The sequence below is a fragment of the Ascaphus truei genome, chromosome 4, assembly GCF_040206685.1.
Source record: "Ascaphus truei isolate aAscTru1 chromosome 4, aAscTru1.hap1, whole genome shotgun sequence".
NCBI lineage: Eukaryota > Metazoa > Chordata > Amphibia > Anura > Ascaphidae > Ascaphus > Ascaphus truei.
Window position 1 is genome coordinate 66,295,286 of NC_134486.1, and position 22,869 is coordinate 66,318,154.

At 46.2% G+C, this 22,869-nt stretch overlaps 1 protein-coding gene across 6 annotated transcripts in view; it reads left to right on the forward strand.

Moving 5' to 3' along the window:
- Nucleotides 1–1,281: 1,281 nt before the first annotated feature.
- The window catches only part of EML6 (EMAP like 6), a 200,594-nt gene continuing 179,006 nt past the window's right edge, over nt 1,282–22,869 (forward strand). For 4 of the 6 annotated variants that reach the window (XM_075595949.1, XM_075595951.1, XM_075595950.1 and 1 more), the window contains exon 1: nt 1,285–2,172. In XM_075595949.1, coding sequence (XP_075452064.1) covers nt 1,976–2,172 — 197 coding nt within the window. In that variant the 5' untranslated portion in view covers nt 1,285–1,975. Of the gene's footprint in view, nt 2,173–22,869 lie in introns of all 6 variants that reach the window. The other 2 variants (XR_012800914.1, XM_075595954.1) reach the window with 2 other exon arrangements.

A 22,869-nucleotide genomic window follows, 5' to 3' on the forward strand; every position in this document is an offset into this window, starting at 1 on the left:
GTGCAGGCTTTGGAGGGAGGGCGTGCTGCCGTGGGACACAAAGTATTCAAATTGAATACTGGTTGTCAGGGTAGCAGCTGCCCTGTCTCCGAAGCCCGGAGTTGACGCTGGCTACAGTTTCAATAAACAAAAAAATCGTTTTTTGAAGCTGCAGCAGCGTCACTGGGACCTCGGCAGCCAATGAAATCATTCTTGAGAATGATTTCAAGACTGCAGCCTCGATCCCTAACCTCAGGCCTGTAGCCCCGCCCCCTCCTCAACTCCTGAAAACGTCTGCTGGGGATGAACACACATCGCCCAGCAGACTGCTGCCCTCCCTCCCGAACGCCCTCCCTCCAACTCCTGCCTCTGGCACCCTGAACGAGGCCTTAGGCCTTAGGCCTCGTTCAGGGTGCTGGCTCCGGAGGGAGGGTGTGCTGCCGTGCGTGCTGCAGTGAGAAACAAAGTATTCAATTTGAATATTGGTTTTCAGGGTAGCAACTGCCCTGTCTCCGAAGCCAGGAGTTGAAGCTGACTACAGTTTCAATAAACGAAAATTTCGTTTTTTGGAGCTGCAGCAGCGTCACAGGGACCTAGGCAGCCAATGAAATCATTCTTCAGAATGATTTCATAACTGCAACTTGGATACTTACCCTGCTGTGTGTAACCCCGCCCCCTCCCCAACGCTGAAAAGTCTGCTGGGGGATAAACACAGATCGCTCAGCAAACTGCAGCACTGCCTCCCTCCCGCCCTCCCTCCGAGTCCTGCAGCTGACATCCTGAACGAGGCCTTAGAGTGACAGCTAGCCTCATCTCATCATGGCGATATATAATCACTATATCCTGGGTCGTAGGCAGGACTGTGGCTGTAGGGCAGTCTGATTTGGTGGCGGAGTACTAATTATGCGAACTGGCGCCACACGAAGCGCTGCGTGACCTGGCATTCACCAATACACTCTGGTTATACTCAGGGGCCTTTGGGGACAGGGCAGGGGGCATTAAGGGGGAGGGGGGTGGAGGTACAGGGGGGGGATAGGAGGTGCAGGGAGGGACAAACATGTGCTCACAAGTGGGAGGGGGGACAGTGGGAATAATGAGGACAGGGAATGAGAAGTGAGGGGATAGTAAGTAGAGGGCAGAGGCAATAAGTGCTCCACGTGTTGAGCTCTCAGTACTGCAGTCACCTCAGCAGAGGGAGGAGGAGGGATGCAGCCAGGGGGCGTGGCTGTGCCATCCCTCCCTGAGCTCAGGCCGGCCCCCGCTACAGCAAGGCTGCGGCTGCTGAACTCCGGCTCGCGTCCCTGCCTGGCGACGGCCTCGCGCATGCGCGCTGTAGTTACGGCGGGATGGGGGTCGATTTCCCGGTTTTCTTCCCCCGATTTCCCGGGTCCTTTGGAATCTGATCCCTTGTGAGGGTTCAAATTCCCCCCGGAAATCGTGAGATTTCCCGGTACATGGAAACACTGCGGCAGTGTGAGAGTGTGAACATGCAAAGGATAGGCAGGATGCCCATGTAGCCAGCCCCGGCCGTGCCCACATTATCACCTGTTATATCCTTCTCTCCGTGCAGCGCTGCCGGTGGGGAACATGCAGGGAGCCCTCCCCGCAGCCTCACTCATTCCATATCCCATCCACAAACCAAACACCCCTCATCTGAGGGAAGGGGGTGGACGTGGCGAGCTGGCTGCTGGGGACATGCACATTATTATTCTTATCATTTGCCATTAAGGAATTCACTTCCATCCTTCCTTTCCTTGCTAGGGATCTCTGGCAGCTGCCTGGACAGGGGATTATGGTGGCACCAGATAGCTGCTCTGCGAGTGTTTTGATTAGTTCTCCATTGAATAAGGAAATCAAGTCCTGACAGGCTCCCCTGCTGGAGGAGGAGCTGCTTGCCTGGGAGAGGACACCCAGGGGAGAAGACCCAGTGCCACCCTCCTGCTTCATCCTTCTTCTTATTCACACTGTAGTGTATGTACATAGTGCCCTCCTTATCATGGCGGACAGGACAGCTCCTGGATGCCAGCTCCGCCTGGAGTGGGTGTACGGCTACAGGGGCCACCAGTGCCGCAACAACCTGTATTACACAGCCGGCAAGGAGGTGGTGTACTTTGTAGCCGGGGTCGGGGTGGTGTACAACACAAGGGAGCACAGCCAGAAATTCTTCCTGGGGCACAACGATGACATTATCAGGTAAGCAAGATCATGCACAAAAAAAAAATCCCAGCATGGTTGGGGGCTGAGCCTGGACACAGGAATTAAACATAGGCATTTAAATAAGGAATAAAGTGCCAGCTTCAACGCTTGCAAATCTGTGGCAGGGGATGGGATTGATGTTGGTTTCCAATTAGCGAGGCTTATTCCATTAGAGAGATATTAAGAGGCTCTTGACCCAACTCTCCCCCATTCTTAAAAAAAAAAAAAAAGGAGGTGATTTTTGTAGGTGAATAGCTTGATGGGAGCTGATAACCAACATGGTGCATGTAAAGCAATACCCATTGCAGCTCTGCTGTTCAGTCTATCTACAGATTGAAGAAGGAAGACCACAGCGTGGTTGGCTCGCCACAAATCAGCGCTGAGCACATCTGCTCACCTATACCACGTAACCCCCCCATAGAGAGAACCATTCTCCGAGGAAAACATCCTCCTGATGGTTGTCACTGTGGGTTTATGACACATTCAACATTACATGCAAGCCAACGGCGTGCAGATTAGCCTGCATACAGTTACTTATTATTATAAAAGGAAGCACAACCATATTCTGAACTGAGGAAAGAGGCTGCTGACCTTTTCTAAGAAGCAAGCAATGCACCACTACTGGAGTCAATCTAACTTTATAAGCGGGGCTCCGTTGAACCATATAACACCACTGGTGTTGGGTGTAGGGTGTAGGAGGGTGTGGGGTAATGCGTTGTGTTGACATGACTTGGTATCCAGGCCGCTCTGTCTCCTTAGTGATGATGCCATACACAGAAGTACATGTAGTTGTTTAAATGCTGAGGCAGCTCAAGAATAACATTTCTTCAGTAAGGTTTTTTTTTTAACCCAAAATGTGACTATTTTCATTAGTTTCTTTATTGGAACGAATTAAAACAAATGTTTGATTTCTATTTAAGAGAATGGATTTGGGGTGTATTCATCTACACTTCAAAACAATTATACACCACATTACTCAATGAATACTTCTATATACTAAATGCTAGCAGTGTATGGAATATTAAAGGGCAATTTTCTACAGCTGTCATGCCACTACCTCAATATAATTATCAAGAGACCAATCCTTCCACGCAGGTTATGGTTGCGTGGTCAGTCGATATTAATGGTTGTCTCCAGTGGTAATATTTGTAAGTCTACACTCCCTTATTTCAATCGTTTTGAATTAGTATTGTAACATGCTCACTGCAGCTTTAAATACAATGAAAGTGAGCATCTCATTCAATGAGTATGGTGGTGCCTTCATGTCATTTTTGCTCCTAGGTCCCATCTCCTTAGCCGTGTGTGGTTGATATATCAAAGTTTACATTGTCCCTACAGAGGAGAAGGTAACCAACATCCGAGTCTTTAGTCCTTTTGATTCTGTCAGGGTGAGGATGCCTGCTCTATGGACTTGTCAGTTTAAATGGTTACACTACATGCACATAGCTGAAAATGACAGTACTGAACTCTTTCACAAACTATATTGTTTGCGTTTAAAAACATGGATTATAAATAAGGATAGTACATATTAGTGGAGGATATAACTGGCTACACTTACGTGTGCTTTGTATTTTGTTCAAATGCTGTGCTGTGAAACATGGTGCCATACCAATAAAATATAATATAAAATAATAATAATAATGTGGTTACTTAGGAAACGTGTCAGGTAAAATGCAATGGAGATTTTTGCTATACTCTGGTCATCCCTTACATGCATGGTACATATTTGAAAACATGTTTTGTGTTCCCACGTTTAATTTTTTTTTTTTTTAAATGGTGTGTGTGTGTGTTTTAGTTGCCTTTTCTACCAAATGCTTTCACCATAATGGAAAAACAGATACTACTGCACATGGCTCTCAAGAAGTGCGTTCTTGTCAGTACAGTGTATTATGCAACATTTGGTATGTGTGTGCTAAAATCTTACGATATTCTTCATTTAAGAGATCTAATCTAGAAGTCCAGTACATTATTGTAGAGTGTGGGTTTGTTGGAGAGCATATAACTGTGACATCTACTTATAGTAAGTAACTCAGAACTCCAAAGAGACGCACACAAAAAGGTCTTAAAGTGATGTTGTACTGTAATGATCATATAGACCAGTGTTTTTCAACCATGGTTCCTCGGACATCTCTAAAAGGTTCTGTGCAATTTTCAGGTCATTTGAAAATTGTACCAAATACAGAAGAATTTACGATGCATACTGTATGATCTCAGACACTATTAGAGAGATAAAAGACAAAAAAACAGCGCAAAACGCAAATGGTGAAGTATATCAAAACATTTTAGTGTAAAAAAGGGGGTAAGTGTTCTGCGTACATAAAATTAATAGATCGCATTTACGTGTACAATACACGAAGTTACCACACTGCTGGCATCGGTATGAGCGACGGATGAGGGTCCCTCTGGTAAGTATTCCTGTGCGATCTCCAGATAGCGTCTGGGCCTCTCAAGGTAATGGCAGCTTACACAGGACATCCAAATCAGTTGGGAGTTTCATTGGGAAAACACCTGCTTGTTGTCGTCGTTATTCGATCGCCATACGTTGAGCTGATGTAAAATCCTTTGCTGTGGCAAACACAATGTGTGTAGTAGATGTAGATAAGTCTCTACAGCACGTATATAGCGTCGTGCTAGTCCATTCGGTTAGAGAAAGCAGGATACATTTGATTGCGATACACCAAGGAACACACTCGGGGAGATCGGCAACTGGCAGTGACGATTCCCCTCTTCCGCGTTACGTCACATGGGGGGCGTGACCAGCAGTATAGACACCCGAGCGGTATCTCGGGAAGGTATAGCAAGTAAATGGATACAGATAGGACTCCACTCCTCTCTACTCCTGACCCAGCTACCCACGCCAACCACGATACTTCACGGTTTTGTATGGATAATATTTCTCCATACTCTTTCACATTGGTTAACTTACACTTGTGCACAGTCAAGGTATAGGGGATGACAATATTGTTTTATTCACTGTAGACATGGTCATTATCACATTTGAGTTAGTTTTAGCTGCGCACTTTTATTCCTTTTTCACTATTATAGAGAGCTGGGGTTCCTTACAATGCATATGATCTCAAGCACAATATTAGAGAGGGTTGGGGTTCCTTACAATGCATCTGATCTCGGATGCTATTAAAGAGGGCTGCGGTTCGTCAGAATTTCACAATATAACTATAGGGTTCCTCACCCAAAAAAAAAAAAAGAGTTGAGAACCACTGATATAGATATAGCTTAACCAGCATAACAGCTATGGTTCATGCATGGTTGATCTTGCTACAGTATATGCCAGTGATTCCCTAACCCCTTGTTGGGAATCACTGCTATGTGCTATATTATGGACTCTCACCCCATTATAAACTCTAGCCTTTAGCAATATATTTAATGTCATGTTTTGTTTGTTCCTTGATATACTGTAGAGTAATTTTGAGCATTCATAGATCTGATTGCATTTTCATTAGGGTTGCTTATATATCTTTACTAGCTGATATACCCGGCATTGCCCGGGCTTTCAGGGGCGTGGAAGGGCAAGGGGCATGGAGTGGAAGGGTGGGGGGGGGGGCAGAGGGGGGCAAGGGGCGTGGAAGGGCAGGGAGGCAAAGGGGTGTGGAGGGGGGCAAGGGGCGTGGAAGGGCAGGGGGCAAGGGGCATGGAAGGGCGGGGGGGCAAAGGGTGGAGTATTGCGGAGGGCGAAGGGCGGGGAGGGGTGGGGCAAAGGGCTGGGAGGGGTGGGGCAAAGGGCTGGGAGGGGGGGAGGCAAAGGGCTGGGAGGGGGGGGCAAAGGGCTGGGAGGGGGGGGCAAAGGGCAGGGAGGGGTGGCAAAGGGCAGGGGGGGAGTCAGGGACGCGTGAAAGAACCCATTCCCCTGCGTTTCCTCACCTTGCACCCGGCCGCGCTCCTCTTCCTCCGGGTACCGGCCGCCCTCCGCCTCGGGCTCCTCAACGGTGACCGTGACCCCCGGCGAGGCTGAGACGCTCCGGTGAGGAGGTGCTGTGCCCCGCCATTGAACATGCCCTTCACGGGAGAGGCGGAGAGAGCCGGATGAGCGCTCTCGGGGATGGGGAGCTGGGGAAGCGGCCTATGTGAAGTGAGAGCCGCAGAGAGCGTGCTCTGTGTGTGTGTGGGGGGGGATTTGGAGTGGGAGTGGTGTGTGTGAGGGAGAGCAACGGGGAAGGGTGAGAGCCCGGGGGGAAGGGTGAGAGCCAGGGGGAGATGAGAGCCGGGGAAGGATGAGAGCCGGGGGGAGGTGAGAGCCGGGGAAGGGTGAGAGCCGGGGAAGGGTGAGAGCCGGGGGGAGGTGAGAGCTGGGGAAGTGTGAGAGCCGGGGAAGGGTGAGAGCCGGGGGGTGGTGAGAGCTGAGGAAGTGTGAGAGCCGGGGAAGGGAGCGGCCTGTAGGAGGGGAGAGCCGCAGAGAGCGTGCTCTGTGTGTGTGGGGGATTTGGAGTGGGAGCGGTGTGTGTGAGGGAGAGCGCTGGGGAAGGGTGAGAGCCGGGGAAGGGTGAGAGCCGGGGGGAGGTGAGAGCCGGGGGGAGGTGAGAGCCGGTCGGAGGTGAGAGCTGGGGAAGGGTGAGAGCCGGGGAAGGGTGAGAGCCGGGGGGAGGTGAGAGCCGGGGAAGGGTGAGAGTCGGGGGGATGTGAGAGCCGGGGAAGGGTGAGAGTGGGGAAGGGTGAGAGTCGGGGGGATGTGAGAGCCGGGGGAAGGCAGCGGCCTGTGGGAGGTGAGAGCAGGAGAGAGCGTGCTCTGGGGGGCCAATGAGAGCCGTGGGGTGGCGGGACACGGGGGGCAGACACACCGGCCAATGAGAGCCGTGGGAGGACGGGCTGACCGACGGACCAATCAAATGGTCTCCAGACACTCACATCCACGATTTTCAAAAATATATATATAGATATACATGTTGGAACTACACTATTGAACACACACACGTTGCTAACTAATGTAATGATTACGTAGCAAATCATTCAATTATTTAGCAAAATGTATCTGCTTCCAGTTCTGGTTTCAACAATCTTTGATTGTCACACACATTCCAAGCGCAAAACCTAAACCCACTACATTGTACATTTTTGTGTACTTTGTAGTGCTGCTGGGATAGTGACCTAAGGTATACAACAAGAACCCCACTGCTACATCCAATATGACAAATGATTTAGTACATTACTATGTATTGTATCTATATTCTCTCATCATAAATGCGTGTAATTTTGTTCAATATTTTGGCCAAAATGTTTTAAGCCTACAACCACATCACGGTTAACTCATTTCAGGAGGTTCTGCACTACCATTATTATACGGTCTTATGTATTTCTTCCAGTACATAGTGCAGGGTTTTTCAACCGGGGTTCCCTGGGCATCCCTAATGGGCTCCCTGCAATTTCAGGTAATTTCTAAATTGTATTAAATCTCAGACGCTATTAGAGAATGTTGGGGTTCCTTACAATGCGTTCAATCTCAGACACTATTAGAGAATGTTGGGGTTCCTTACAATGCGTTCAATCTCAAACGCTATTAGAGAGGATCATGGTTCCGAAGAATTTCACATAGGGTTCTGTAGACGGACGTTCACAGAGGTACACAATTGGGAGGCTTTATAATGTGAAATTATAATAGGCTTTATTGTGCCTGTTCCTTTTCATCAGGAAATTATCCAAACACAGGGGGGAACAAAGCTTCCATTCACTTGGGAGTATTTCTAGTGAAATCCTATGCAATTAGTTCACATCTCCATTAGTTAAGCATGTCTCGCAGCCCCCAAACATATAGCATGAAAATAAGCAGATATAAGCAGTCTCTTAAGAATAAAAGTCTTATCTGTTTCTTGGAGGGAAAATCTTCTCACTTCCTGGTTCAGCTTCAGGTGTAGTAGTTTTCCCTGTGTCTTGAAATCAGCTCTGCTGTGCAGAGCTCAAGACCGGTCAGCTCCAAAGGTCAGCTCTCAGTCAGAGCTAAAGAGTCACTTCCTGTCTGAACAGACAGGTTTTTGTAAACAATCTCAATCAGGCAGGTGCTGTTTAGTAATTAACTACCAGAGGTTAACCACCACACTGCTGGATTAAAGGCACATTACTGAACAGGGATAAGTCCCCTGTTACAGTTCCTTAACCAAAAAAAAGTGTTGGAACCATTGGCATAGAGAGAAGAGGAAACGAAACACTGCAGCCAACAGAATCAGTGTCGTCACAGTATGACAGTGGTGTTGGACATAATGAAATTAATTTACCGTGACATGGTTGTAGGCTTAAAATATTTTGGCCAAAGTATTGAACTAAATAACCAATATTTATGACGATAAAAAACACGTTGTAATGTACAAAATAATTTGTCATATTGGATGCAGTAGAGGGGCTTTTTGTCTGTTGAGATATATATCGATATAGATATATCTATATATATATAATACAGAGTTATCGTGTTTCGTTTATATCTAATTTCTTTATATAGGGGGTCTCTTCACTATCGTGTGATAGCCATTATTGACACTTTATTAAATAGACCTCATAGGGAGATAAAGTGACTTGTAGTCCAAGAGGCACATGAGCATGTCTTTGCAATCAAAGACAAAGCTCCAACTCCATCCCATCTCCCAAATACCTTGACCTCTTCATAAAGAGCTAGGGTGTGCTTGAAACATTGATGTATTGATGCACTAAATACAGTGCATCTTCCTACAAATATTCAACAAAATCTGTGGCAACTACGTTAATATGCACCCGTGGCAGGCATTTTGGATTTCTGTGCATGCCACTTTTTCCCTCAAATGCAGTCACACCAGACTCTTTGATAATGCTCAGTACAGTTTCCAAAGGATTAATGATATGCACCATGTTTAGTGAAACAGGGACTATAACATCAGTGGTGCCATGGAGATGGGAAGTCCACACAGTGAGGTGTTATAGCACAAGCAGCAGGTGCTATTTCCAAGGGGTATGTGTACATGGATTAGATACTAAGGGCCTTGTTAACTGCTATTCCTAGCATAAAGAGTTGTAGTCTTCTATGTGTTCTAGCAGCTCTTACACCCTTCTGTGGATCAGCTTTATCTTTATACCGTTTTTAGGTTTTTCTATTAAAATTAACAAAAAAATATATTCACAAAACGTAAATACATTTTTTTATGTATATATATGAAATCTCCGTAAATAAAATTGTACACAGTGGCTGTAGACTTAAGGCCGCGCTTATAGTGCTGGCGAAGGCGCCGCGACGTCGCCCAAAATCAAATGCGTTGTTGCCTCCGCGTGCGTTTATTATAAGCGTGACGGCGACGTGGCGACGCGATTTTTGGTAGCTGTAATTATTTGATTTTTCAGGGGCTGTCGTCTCATGTGACAGCCCCTGAACCAATCAGGAGCCTGGTTGCCCGCGCCGCTACCGCAAAGCGAAATACAACTTTGGCTTGAGGCGACGGATGACGTCACGCGTCGCATCACCATCGCTGGCACCATAGGCGCGGCCTTAGCTACAATACACTCTTGCACTGGGTTGTTGTCACATATGGGCCTTTTGTTATTAATCTTTAAACAAACAAAAATATATATAGAAAAATAAAATAACGTTCAATAACCAGTTTTAAAGAGCTGTAAATTTGTTACACAGTGAGCCTATGGTGGTTAAACAAAGTACCCAAACAATCGTTTGTTAAGCGTATTGTAAAGACCAAAATCTCACGATAACGCTATACTAATCCAATATTTACAACATCACAGTGTTTAAACTGCAGATAATCAGATTCTGGGTGTGAAGATGCATAGCCTCGCGCGCGACGGAGCGCACAGCCTCGCGCGCGACGGAGCGCACAGCCTCGCGGGCGACGGAGCGCACAGCCTCGCGCGACGGAGCGCACAGCCTCGCGCGCGACGGAGCGCACAGCCTCGCGCGCGACGGAGCGCACAGCCTCGCGCGCGACGGAGCGCACAGCCTCGCGCGCGACGGAGCGCACAGCCTCGCGCGCGACGGAGCGCACAGCCTCGCGCGCGACGGAGCGCACAGCCTCGCGGGCGACGGAGCGCACAGCCTCGCGCGACGGAGCGCACAGCCTCGCGCTCGACGGAGCGCACAGCCTCGCGCGCGACGGAGCGCACAGCCTCGCGCGCGACGGAGCGCACAGCCTCGCGCGCGACGGAGCGCACAGCCTCGCGGGCGACGGAGCGCACAGCCTCGCGGGCGACGGAGCGCACAGCCTCGCGCGACGGAGCGCACAGCCTCGCGCGACGGAGCGCACAGCCTCGCGCGACGGAGCGCACAGCCTCGCGCACTCCTGCAGCCCCAATGATCTGTGAACTTGGCTGCAGGAGGCGTGGCGGATGCGTCACGAAGCTGACTCACTCTCATTGTCTGAACCGTTCAAATCACGGTTGCGTCGTTGCACTAGGAGCTCATAGGCATTAGGCAATTTGTGGTTGGTGTGCGCGACCGTACGAACACCATCGCATGCTGTATAATCTCTGGCACCAAATTATCAGAAATAGGAAAGTGTTGCAAAGGTCTTGCACTGCTTGGGACGTGGGCTATAACCTGCTATAGAAATCAAAGGAGCCTTTAAAACTCATTAAAAATGGCATTAACCATACAATAATAAAACTTTTAAAAAATGAACCAAACAGTCATTATTTTCTAATACTACAGTACTGATTTATTTTAAAACTCATATAAAATGTCATGTTTTTGCTGCTTTTACATACAGTTTTTCATAGGCCAATTTATGTTACAAATTATGACTTAAAGTTGATGGTCGGTTAAAATGAATTATTAAAGGCCCAAATGTAAATAAACAAAAAAAAAAACTTAAAAAAGTTAATAAAGCTTTTAATAAAGTTCAAGCTGCCATTTTTTTTCCTCCATTCAATATGTGCATCAATACAGTCTGCACACTGACAAGTGATTAGCTAAGCTGCAGATCGATCCGTTCCGTAATCGATCGCTTGCTCAGGGTTATTTAATTCAGTACTTGCACAGCATTGTGGGCAATGTAGTTCAGCAATATCATTTGACTGGGCAGTTACTAGATACAATTGGTGCACTGCTAGAGAGAGGGCGGGGCTCAATAGCCAGAGCCTATCAGAAGGGGAATGGGCTGTGACTTTGAAAATGGTTTCTATAGAAACAAAAATGCTTCCTACATTAAAAATTTCTTTAAAAATTGTTGTTGTTTTTTTTTTTTTAAAGCTGCAGTTCAGTCAATATCCTGCATGTGTGTTTTTTTTAATAAATCAGTTCTGTAGTAAGAAAAAATACTTTTAGCATTTTCTGTTTTTAAAAAAACAACTTTGAAAAACCAATTTTCTTGTATTCTATTTTAACAGCCATTTGCTAAGGCACTGCCCCTTCATGTCCTGTCACAAGCCCTGGCACACCCCTTTGTCAGCCCTGCCCTCCCTCTAGCACATGTCAGTGCAGGAGTGCTCATGAATATTCATGAGCTTCCACTGACTAACAGAAGCAGATGAAAAACATATCCCTTCTCTAATGATGTCACCAGATTTTGCCGATCAATACATGGAGAACGAATTGACTGGCAGCTATACAGTTCTTTAGGTAATTAGAGATTGCCCACATGAAACTATTGAAGTAAAAAAATTAATTTAAAAAAAAAAAAGACTGAACTGCAGCTTTAAATGCTACAAGTATTTTCTCATAGTACAGAACTGATATATTAAAAAAAAAAAAAAAAACGTAGGATATTGCTTGAACTGCACCTTTTAAGAATGATTTTACAAAGTCTTCAATCACCCGACTTTAAACTCTGACACATATTGCCATTTCTTCAAATGTGACATTACACCTTTATACCCTTCAATGCAATATTTGTATTGAATAAACTTTGTTTCCTTTGCAATGTTTTATAGTAATTTCGGTATAGAGATCAACGTTTTCAATGAATCTGTTTTTGACATTCTTTTTATTGGTGAAATTTCGGTTCAGACAAGAGCCGCTATCTAATATGGTATGAAGCAGTCTTTCTTGTACCGGAGAAAACGTTAGTTCAGATTATAGTCCCTTTCATATGAATTAAAGTTAAAATATACTATGAGACATAACTGGCAAACGTTTCTCTGTTCTTGTTTGTTTGTCTTTCTGTGGATCATTATAACTATAAATACAGGATGAGTATGTCGCTCAGTTAGAATATAAGAAAGATTGAACTAGATGGCCATACAGTATGCCTTTTTTTAACCTAATCTACTAAGTAACTATGTAACTAACCAATCTATCACAGTGAGGCTAAATCCCCGCTAGGGCTGAGCGGGCAGTGCTTGCGCCGGGGAATTACATATATAGATATATGTAAGTCCCCGCTCACGCGGTGCACGCGGAGCTCGTGCGCGTGCACACACGCTCAGCCGCCATTGGCGCGTAAGTAAACAAAAAATCTATACATATCCGCGCGCTGAACTACCCGCAATGCCCCCCCCCTCCCCCGCGCGCATACAAGCCGGACACCCGGCGCTCAGCGCTAGCGGGGACTTAGCTTAAAGCCTCGGCCAGGCCAGGGTCTCCTGCTGAGGGTGCTTTCCCTGGCCTTAGACAGCGCGCCGTCCGGGGGCGTGTCGGCGGGCGGGCCAGTGACATCACGGAGCTGGTTCGCCCTCATTGGTCGAACCGCTCACGTGACCGGCCCTGCGCGCCGGCAAGCAGGGAAATGTAAAATTTCCCTATGACCTACGCTTCCGCAAGCGCGCGGAAGCGTAGGCGAGCCCCTACTAAAGCCGCTCTCATTGCGGCTGTAGGGGCTCAGTGCCGAGCGGAAGCGCGCCTCCGCCCGCAAGCACTAAACATGGACGCGGCCTAAAGCAGCTTCCCTGCATGTGGGCCATTAAGTTAATAGGCAGAAAGGTGCCTTATTGCTTAGCACAGACGAATAAATATGGCCAAAAATCATGTTTATGTTTAAGTGAAATCAACACATTCTGATAAAACACATTGATGACCACAAAATCACTTAAAATATTTGTGATATGAAGATACTGCCCATTGAAACAATGCAAGACAGCAGAGTGCCATGCATGTATATCTTTATGTATATAGCGCCCCCAGTGTACTCAGCGCTTTACAAAAGAGACTACAATACAGGGAATTATAGTACAATAAGTGCAACAAACAAAATCGGACAAAGGGATAGGAAATCCCTGCCCCGGGGAGCTTACAATCTAAGGCTGCGCTTATGGTGCCTGGCGACACGACGTCGCTCCAAATCCAATACATTGACTCCGTCCCAAGAGCTTACAGTAAGCGCGACGGAGCGACGTTGCGGCAAATTTTTTTTAAAGCCGGGTCTATTTGATTTTTTAGAGACAGTCGCCACATGTGACTGTCTCTAAACCAATCAGAGACCGTTGCCTTACGCGTTTCGTGACGTCGCTGGCAACAGTCGTGGAAAATCTAATTATAACTTTCGCGGGTGGCGAGGAAATAAGTGCCACCTTCTTCAGAATTTCAACACATCATATGTTTATTTATAATTGTGAATACGAACTCTTTGAAAAATAGCACTCATAAAAATTGGATTCTGTCTCCCATGCAATCAATAAAGATATATGTAATTGTTAAGAAAGTGACGTGCATAGATTGTCCTATTCTGTATTTAAGATTTCTCCTTGTGTCAGAGATCCTTTAGTAATTAAATGGCTAAAGGTGCAGTCCTTCACAGAATCACATGACACCAATGCCATATGTTTAGTGAGATAAAACTAAGTTATTGATGCCTTTTAACTTACTTTACTTTAACTTACTTACTTGCCTATCGGACAAGTGAAAGACCTGAAGCGTGTATTTGTCATGTTGGGGAGCATCAACTACAGCAGGGGAGCACAATCTTTTTCCCCTGCGCCCCCCTGCTGGCTGTCCTCTCTGCGTGTGCCCCCCTACCTTCCTCCTCCTTACCGTGGTTCCCGGCGTCATGATGTCACATTGCCATGGCGACGCGTCTCCAGATGTTGGCTGAACCACGGTAAGTAAGGTTTACAGAGGCCTTCGCCACTTCCCCGGCACTTACTGTAATTTAAGTGCCTTCAGGAAGCGCGCGGGGCCTCTGTAATCCCTGCGCCCCCCCGCACTTAATCTCGCGCCCCCCCAGTTTGCGCACCGGTGAACTATAGTATTGTCTCTGTACAAACTGTGAGTACCAAATAAAAAGCGGATTTCTCCTCCCAAGCGATCTATTTTTCCACATACATATCCTGTTCAAGTTTACTGGCTGTATGTTTGCAGCAATCATTCTTCGGGGATCCCCAGTATACTTCCATTCTTTGTGAAATCAAAATTGGCATCTCCTTGCTGGTGCATCAATAAATATCAGCATCTTTAGTTGGATGCCCCTGATACCTGGCACAAATATGTGCTGATTCACCAACTCATGCTTTAAGACTGTGCCTAAAAATCATTGCAGCAAACATACCTTCATTACCATGTTTAAAAGGTAGAAAACCCATATGTCCAGCTCAAAATATGTAGAGTTGTTTTGAACATGCATTTTTCTGCGTCAATATTTGAGAATGTTTTCACTTCTTGACTCACTCAGCTTGAGAGTTGTAGTACTGTATATAGCAGTAGGATGAGCTAATAGCTCTAAAACTTGTCGCTTTTTCCTCTGCAATATAACAAAGATACGCCCTTTCCTCTGTTGCTCGACTGCTAAAACTCTGACTCAGGCCCTCATTCTCTCCCGTCTTGATTACTGTAACCTGGTGCTGTCCGGCCTTCCTGCCTCTCACCTGTCTCCCCTACAATCTATCCTAAATGCTGCTGCCAGAATCACTCTACTCTTTCCTAGATCTGTCTCAGCATCTCCCCTCCTGAAATCCCTCTCCTGGCTTCCAATCAAATCCCGCATCTCACACTCCATTCTTCTCCTCACTTTTAAAGCTTTACACTCTTCTGCCCCTCCTTACATCTCAGCCCTAATTTCTCGCTATGCACCACCCCGACTCTTGCGTTCTGCTCAAGGATGTCTTCTTTCTACCCCCTTTTTACATAAATCCCTCTCCCGCCTTAAACCTTTTTCACTGACTGCCCCACAACTCTGGAATGCCCTTCCCCTCAGTACCCGACTAGCACCCTCTCTATCCACCTTTAGGACCCACCTTAAGACACACCTGCTTAAAGAAGCATACGAATAGCACTGTGAACATTCTGAACACATGATACATTAAAGCTTGGCCCCCTGCAGATGCACTTACCAGAACTCCCTCCTACTGTCTCTGTACGTTCTCCCTACCTACCAATTAGACTGTAAGCTCCTCGGGGCAGGGACTCCTCTTCCTTAATGTTATGTTTGTCTAAAGCACTTATTCCCATGATCTGTTATTTATATTATCTGTTATTTATTCGATTACCACATGTATTACTACTGTGAAGCTATGTACATTAATGGCGCTATATAAATAAAGACATACAATACAATACAATAGACCCCTATATTAATGGGCTATAGCAAACATTTTAATAGACATTTTTTGCATTCAGTATAAGAAGATAATTCTAACCATCTCCGAGCCTGGTCTCAATATGGGAGAAGCTCATGGAAATAGTGTTGTTGAAAATCATATATTTGTACCTAGATCTCAATAAAGGTTTTCACGCTACTCCCCATAGAATACAGTAGTTGAACAGCCTGCAAGTAAGGTATTAAAATGCTGTTCAAATAATTAAGACAATGTTTGAGCAGTACTGTAGACCAGCGGTGCGCAATCTGTGGGGCGCGACCCCCAGGGGGGGCGCGAGACTGCCGACGGGAGGCGCGGGGTTTACAGAGGCCCCGCGCGCTTCCCGAAGGCACTTAAATTAAGTGCCGGGGGAGCTGCAGGGCCTCTGTAAACCATACTTACCCGTGGCTCCGGCGGCTTCCTCCCGGCGTCGCCATGGCAACGCGGCGTCAAAATGACGCTGCGAGGTCATGTGACGTCACGTTGCTATGGCAACGTGACGTCATTACGCCGGTGCGAGGGTAAGTTGGGGTTGGGGGGGGCGCGGGAGTGAGAGGACAGCCGGCAGGGGGGCGCAGGGAAAAAAGTTTGCGCCCCCCTGCTGTAGACAATAAAGAATTGTGATAAATAATGGTGGGAGAAGGACTGGCTCAGTGAGTAAAGACATTGTCTGGCACTGATTTCAAGCTCCTTGTGACCTTGGGGAAGTCCCCTTATCTCCATGTGCCTCAGGCACCAAAAACATAGATTGTAAGATCTACAGGGTTTGGACCTATGCCTGCAAAATGTCTCTAACGCGCTACGTAAAACTAGCAGCACTATACAAGAACAAACTATTATTATTATTTATTATTATTATTATTATAAATAGTGTCTACTCTTAGTAATCTTGACAATCTGCTCTACTTACCATAAAGAAACAATGTCCATGTTCTCTTTACCATTGCAAAGCCCACTTGCTGCTGTGTTTAGCAACCCTACTATTTGTAAATTCTGTTGCTAAATGCTGGAGATATGCGTTGTTGTAAATGTGTCTCCCTGGGAGGTTACAGTGGTCGCTGCCAAGGCAACAGAGGTTTGCCATGGTATCATCTAATGGCATTGAAATAACAGACTTGGACTAAGTTTGACTTACACTTAGATTGTAAGCTCTTTGGGGCAGGGACTCCATTTTCCTAATGTTACTTTTATGTCCAAAGAACTTATTCCTATTATGCGTTATATTATTATGTTGTGTATAAGGCTGTGGCCAGGGTGATGAGACGTGCGCTCACGAGACGTGACTTCACGGTCTACCTGAGCAGGAGCGATTGGGTGTCCTGCTCATCGCATGTGTCACTGACTGGAGTGGGGCGTGATGTCACATCCTCAGCTCCATCTGATTGGTGTTTGTGACTGCTGTTCTGTCATTGGCTCTTACCTCGTCATGTGACACGCCATCGCGCAGAAAAAACAAATTCTACTGTCTCCCTAAGCACAGCTCCGGTCCAAGCACACGCAACAGCACCTTGGACGCGTCCATCAGGAACAAGGTATTTAAAGGTGCCGGGCGCGTCTCTACACCCTGACCACGGCCAGAAGCCTCAATTATACCAAAAACTGCAGAGCTGCAAAGCGATGCACTGACGTCATCGTAGCCGTCCTACAAGTGCACGAGGAAGAGATTTGTAGCGCTACTGCAGGGAGACCTGCACAGTTCTTCACTTCCTGGTTTGTTGAAGATGCGCTGTGATTGGCCGTGCAAATCACATGATACGGCCGTAGTGTGAAAAAAAACTACATCTCAAATCTCCTCGAGACAAACGCTCTGCAGTACGTAGCGCCGCTTACATCGCGCTTGGTATGTGCACTCTTCGTGGTTTTGTTTCATTAGTTTTTCATGCGCTTGACGTCAGCGGATCACTTTGCAGCTCTGCAGTTTTTGGTATAATTGAGGCCTTACTGTTGTGAAGCGCTATGTTTATGGAGACACGTGAAAATTCGGCAAACAATGAATATTTTGAAAGAAAATTGCGTTAGAAATGTGCAACATGATCTATCAAGTTATGTTATGACTTAGGTTTTTGCAGATCATAGGACAGCATGTTAGCAGGTGACATACGCAACAGGACTGTCACTGAAAAAAGGGTAGACACAATTTAGATAGATCTAAGGGAAATAGAGAACGCTCAGGAGAGTAGAAACTATAATATAATGATGAGTCGCAAAATCACAGATCTAGGCCCCAAAAAGTCAGGATATTAAATATGAGCAACATTATAAAACAAAAGAGCACTAGAAAATTATTTGGTTGAGGTGCACACCTTGAAGAATGAATACATTATCGTTTATTTACATTGTCCTGAATGGGTAAATACCCCGCTGATAAATGTAAGACAACTTTTAATAACCCCTATGCTAACTTAAAGGACCTCCAACAGTAAAACAAATCTGAAACATAATATACAGTATATAATGTACCAGTGGTGAACTAAAGACACTACAGCAGAATGTGACCTGTGGAATGGGACAAATTGGCCGGGGCCATTTGGCAGCGATCAAATCACCACCGATGCTGTGCCAGCATAACCACTGACTGCAGGTCGAGTCGCTGCATGTCACCTCATGGCTCACTGCCGTCCGCAGGTCCTCAGCGCCTCTCCCAGCACCGCAGTGTATTAAAGGTATACATGTATTGACATAAAAGTAGCTAAAAGCACAAGGTCTGTGGAGCCCAAGATGAAACAGACTCTGGTAGTAGAATCTTCTATTTGTGTATTCACAATGATGATAGCTAGTAATGCTAGCCAGTTTCTCTGAAATAACCCATTTAAATCTTTACCAAACTGACCAGGATGAAGTGGGGAAGAGATTTGCGATTTTGGGTTAGAAGTGCTGAAAAGAGATATAGATCAAATATCAAGTAATTGTGATTCAGAGTTAGATGGCAAAGCAGTCATCTGCTCTTGATGGTAAAGCAACAAAGTGGCATTTTACCCACCGTGAGGAGGAGAAGGCGCCCTGCAGGTACGCAATTTCTCTACCTCTACTGCTCAGACCTCGTGGCCAGTGATGTCCACGATGATGTTTTGCATAATGCTTCCCTACGCGCGTTTCGCTGTGATAATGGCTTCTTCCGGGGTGCCATCCCTGTTGAGAAGAGGTATTTTTATTGTTCTAATGCAAAGGCCTGTGGTCCCCCAATTGCTTTAAATCTAGTTTTGCTATTGAAAGGGATTTTCTGGATACCCCAAAATGATAGAAAAGGATAATATGCTGTTAAATGTCACAGAGCAGGTTGTTCATGAATAGGATACTTGGAACAATTGGGAAATGTTTAGCTTAAGAATATTAATACTCATCCACATCAATGCACACATGTATATTCACTGCTTTTTTTTTGTAAATAACTTTTGGATGTGTTAATATAAAATAGATTTGTAAACCAAGGTAAGGGCCCCTTTCTTGGTTTAACAATATACATACCATAATGGAGGAACACAGTCCTGGTGAAGTTAAGTATTAACAAACTAATTAATAAATTAAGAATTTAATAAACAAAACAAAAAATAAATACACCCTTTTCAAATATAGCCGGCTTTATATTATGTTTCCGAGAAGAGAGGTGGCAAGTTCCTAAGGTTGCAGGCTCCTCTATTGTAAAGAGTAATCCGCAGGGCTGGTCCCCGTGCAAATGCCAGCCGTGCCGCCCATCCCTCCAACAGCACTTTTGCCGCCCCATGCACAGTTGTGCTGGCCCTGGTAATCAGACTGAGGGAAGAGTCCCTCTCTAAACCTGCAGAAGCTTTTGTTAGTCTGCCTTATCTATTAAGTGGTGCTATGGCATAAGACACCTTCCAACACCATTCATGTGAATGAGGATGCAAGGTTTGAAACAACCAATAATACACGAATAAAGATGGTATACACTTGGCTTAAATACATATGGTGTATTTAAAGTTACAGTTCAGTCTTTTTTTAAAAAAATTTTTAATTTTTTTTTTACTTCAATAGTTTCATGTGTGCAATCTCTAATTACCTAAAGAACTGTATAGCTGCAGCTCAATTCGTTCTCCATGTATTGATCGGCAAAATTTGGTGACATCATTAGTGAAGGGATCTGTTTTTCTTCTGCTTCTTTCTCTCAGTGGAAGCTCATGAATATTCATGAGCACTCCTGCACTGACATGTGCTACAGGGAGGGCAGGACTGACAAAGGGGTGTGCCAGGGCTTGTGACAGGACATGAAGGGGCAGTGCCTTAGCAAATGGCTGTTAAAATAGATACAAGAAAATTGGTCTTTCAAAGTTGTTTTTTTAAAACAGAAAATGCTAAAAGTATTTTTTCTTACTACAGAACTGATTTATTAAAAAAAACACACATGCAGGATATAGACTGAACTGCAGCTTTAAAGTTACAGTAAGGCCTCGGTCCCGCTGCGCTCGTTGGCGCGGGCGGCGGGTCGCGAGTTCCCCACCAGCAGGGGAATCCTCGCGAGCCGGTCCCGGTCCCCACTGGCTGCACAGCTGATTACACGCTGTAGCGCGTCAGCCGCTGGAGACACCAGAGAATGGTGTTTTCTAGCTTTGACGCGTGACGTGTGTGGCTGTGAGCCAATGGGGAGGAGAGGCTTCGGGAGGAGGAGAGGCTTCGGGGAGCGGGGAGGAGTGTGGAGGGACAGCAGGTGAGTGCCTTTCTCTGTGTGTGTGTCTGAGTGCGTGCATGCCTATCTGTGTGTGTATGTGTGTGCCCGAGTGCGTGAGTGCCTGCCTCTGTCTGTGTGTGTGTGTGTATGAGTGCCTGCCTGTGTGCGCGCGCGTGTGTGTGTATGAGTGCGTGAGTGCCTGCCTGTGTGTGTGCGCGCGTGTGCGTGTGTGTGTGTGTGTGTGTATGAATGAGTGCCTGCGTGTGTGTGTTTAAACTTACTTTCCAGCTCCAGCCCGAGTCCGTGGAGGGAGGGGGGGGAGAGTAGCGGGTCCCTCCGCTCAAGCCACGCCCCCCTCCCTGTCAAACCGCCCACCTCCCGCCCACCTCCCGATCAAACCTCCCACCTCCCGCCCACCTCCCGATCAAACCTCCCACCTCCCGCCCACCTCCCGATCAAACCTCCCACCTCCCGCTCCGGCTCCCGCTCCCTACAGACCGCAGATCGCGGTCTGTGTATCTCAGCGCACCGCCTGTCAGCAGCGCAGGTGCGCTGACTCTGGGAGCGGGGCCTTAGCCTAACAAAGGGACTATTCCCAGATATCACACAGTTTAGAAGATTTTGGACCGGTTCCCTTAAAGTGTGGCCACACTCCCCCAAAAAACAACAACAAAGAAGCAGAACAGCACACACAAATTGGAGACTCACGATCTTTGCATCAAATAGAAAAAATTATTAAAGCATACTTACGGGGGAAAATCTGTTGCCTTTAATTTGCAAAAATTAGGCAAACACCCAAAACACAATGTTTCATACCCATCTGGTCTTTCATCAGGTAGGTGTATTTAAAGTTTCGGAATAGAATTTGAACCAGTTCATCACCAATATTTAATGCACTGCCAGAATTCTTATGTGTTACTTCACATTATTTTCCAGGAATTTAAAAGACAGAAATATTATAGAAAAATGTATACATTTACTGTAGAAACGTGATGGGAAAACCGACAGCAACTTTGTTTTATTTTTTTTAAATGTTGCCTGCCAACTTTTGTATCTATTTTTTTTTTAAATTCTGTAGCATATCTGCAGAATATTTGTTTTGGATGCAGTTGCATCCCTAATATTTCCGTTATCCAATTGTGGAACAGGATCTCTGCATTTGAGACTTAAAAATCGTTACGACTCTGGGAACATTGACAGCAACTTTTGGTGCAATAGAAAATGTATTTGCCAATATCTATAAGCTGAAGGGAGTAAAGACACGGACGCTGAAAACGACGACACAAAGTTTGTAGAAGGGGAGCATGGTTGAAATCTCGGTGTTGGCTCCTTGTGACATTGGGCAAGTCACTTTATCTCCTTGTGCCTCAGGCACCAAAAACATAGATTGTAAGATCGACGGGGCAAGGACCCATGCCTGCAAAAATTCTATATACAGGCATACCCCGGTTTAAGGACACTCACTTTAAGTACACTCGCGAGTAAGTACATATCGCTCAATAGTATACACAGGTCAAGAAGGTTCTTAACCCCTTAGGTGCTCAGTAGAGAATAACGGGTGGTGCTGTAAGCCTTAGAAGAGGTAGTCACATAGAAATCACACCACACAGCTGTGTTAGAACAGCATAAAAGTATGACCTGATGACTCTCCCAGCGGCTGGCTCAGGATGAGCTCCAAAACGCCGAGATGGAAAGACTCACGGTTGGTGGACGGTGTGGTGTGGAAGGTGAAATGATGATCCTCTGTGCCTCGGATCCGTCTGCAGCGCTAGGCCGGAAGCAGAAGCAATGGCTCTGGCTCCCGTAGGAAGCGTGGATGTATCCGCCGCCAACCCTCCTGCAACAAGCCGGTCGCAGGGGGCGGTCACATGACCGGCGGCTCAGGCGTCGCTGCAGAATGACGAGGAGTGGCGTGGGATCAGCGTGTAGGCGCAGCACCAACCCGGCGTGCCTGCGGTAATTGTAGATAGAGAAAATCTTCCCCCAACGGGACAGGTAGACGGCAGCACAGCAATAGATGAAGAGAGGCTGAGGTGAATTAAAAATAGACTTTATTCAGACATCGTGCTGTCAGGTCCTCTGACGCGTTTCGGTCCGGGGGACCTTTGTCAAAGAGTGACCTGGCAGCTGAAAAGATCCTCCTTAAATAGTGAGTGCAAACTGGTACACCTGTGTGACCACCCCAATCAAGTGGACAACAGGTTACCTGATTAACAAAATCACCACAAGGAATACAAAGGGTTAAAAACACAATACAACAGCATGACAGGAATAGGCACAGCAGATTCATGCAATAAACAATATCATACAGTATAATTGCATATAAAAACATAGATACCAATATTTAATGTTTAGATAATACGTTCTGTCATACAATCCTAATGTCAAATGCATAACTAAAAACAGAGCACGTGTTGAAATGCGTCTATGACAAATACAAATATAATGTTTAATACACCTAAAAAATAGATGGATAGGTGAGGGAGGGTAAAGGGGGGGGGGAAGGAGGGGAAAGGAGGGGGGGGGGGTGGTGGGAAGGTAGGGATGTAAGGGGTGAAGGGAGGGGTGAAGGAAAAGAAAGGAAATGGGAAAAGGAACAAGGAGGCAAACAGTAAAGACCAAAAACCAATCCTCAAACATCTAAGAAA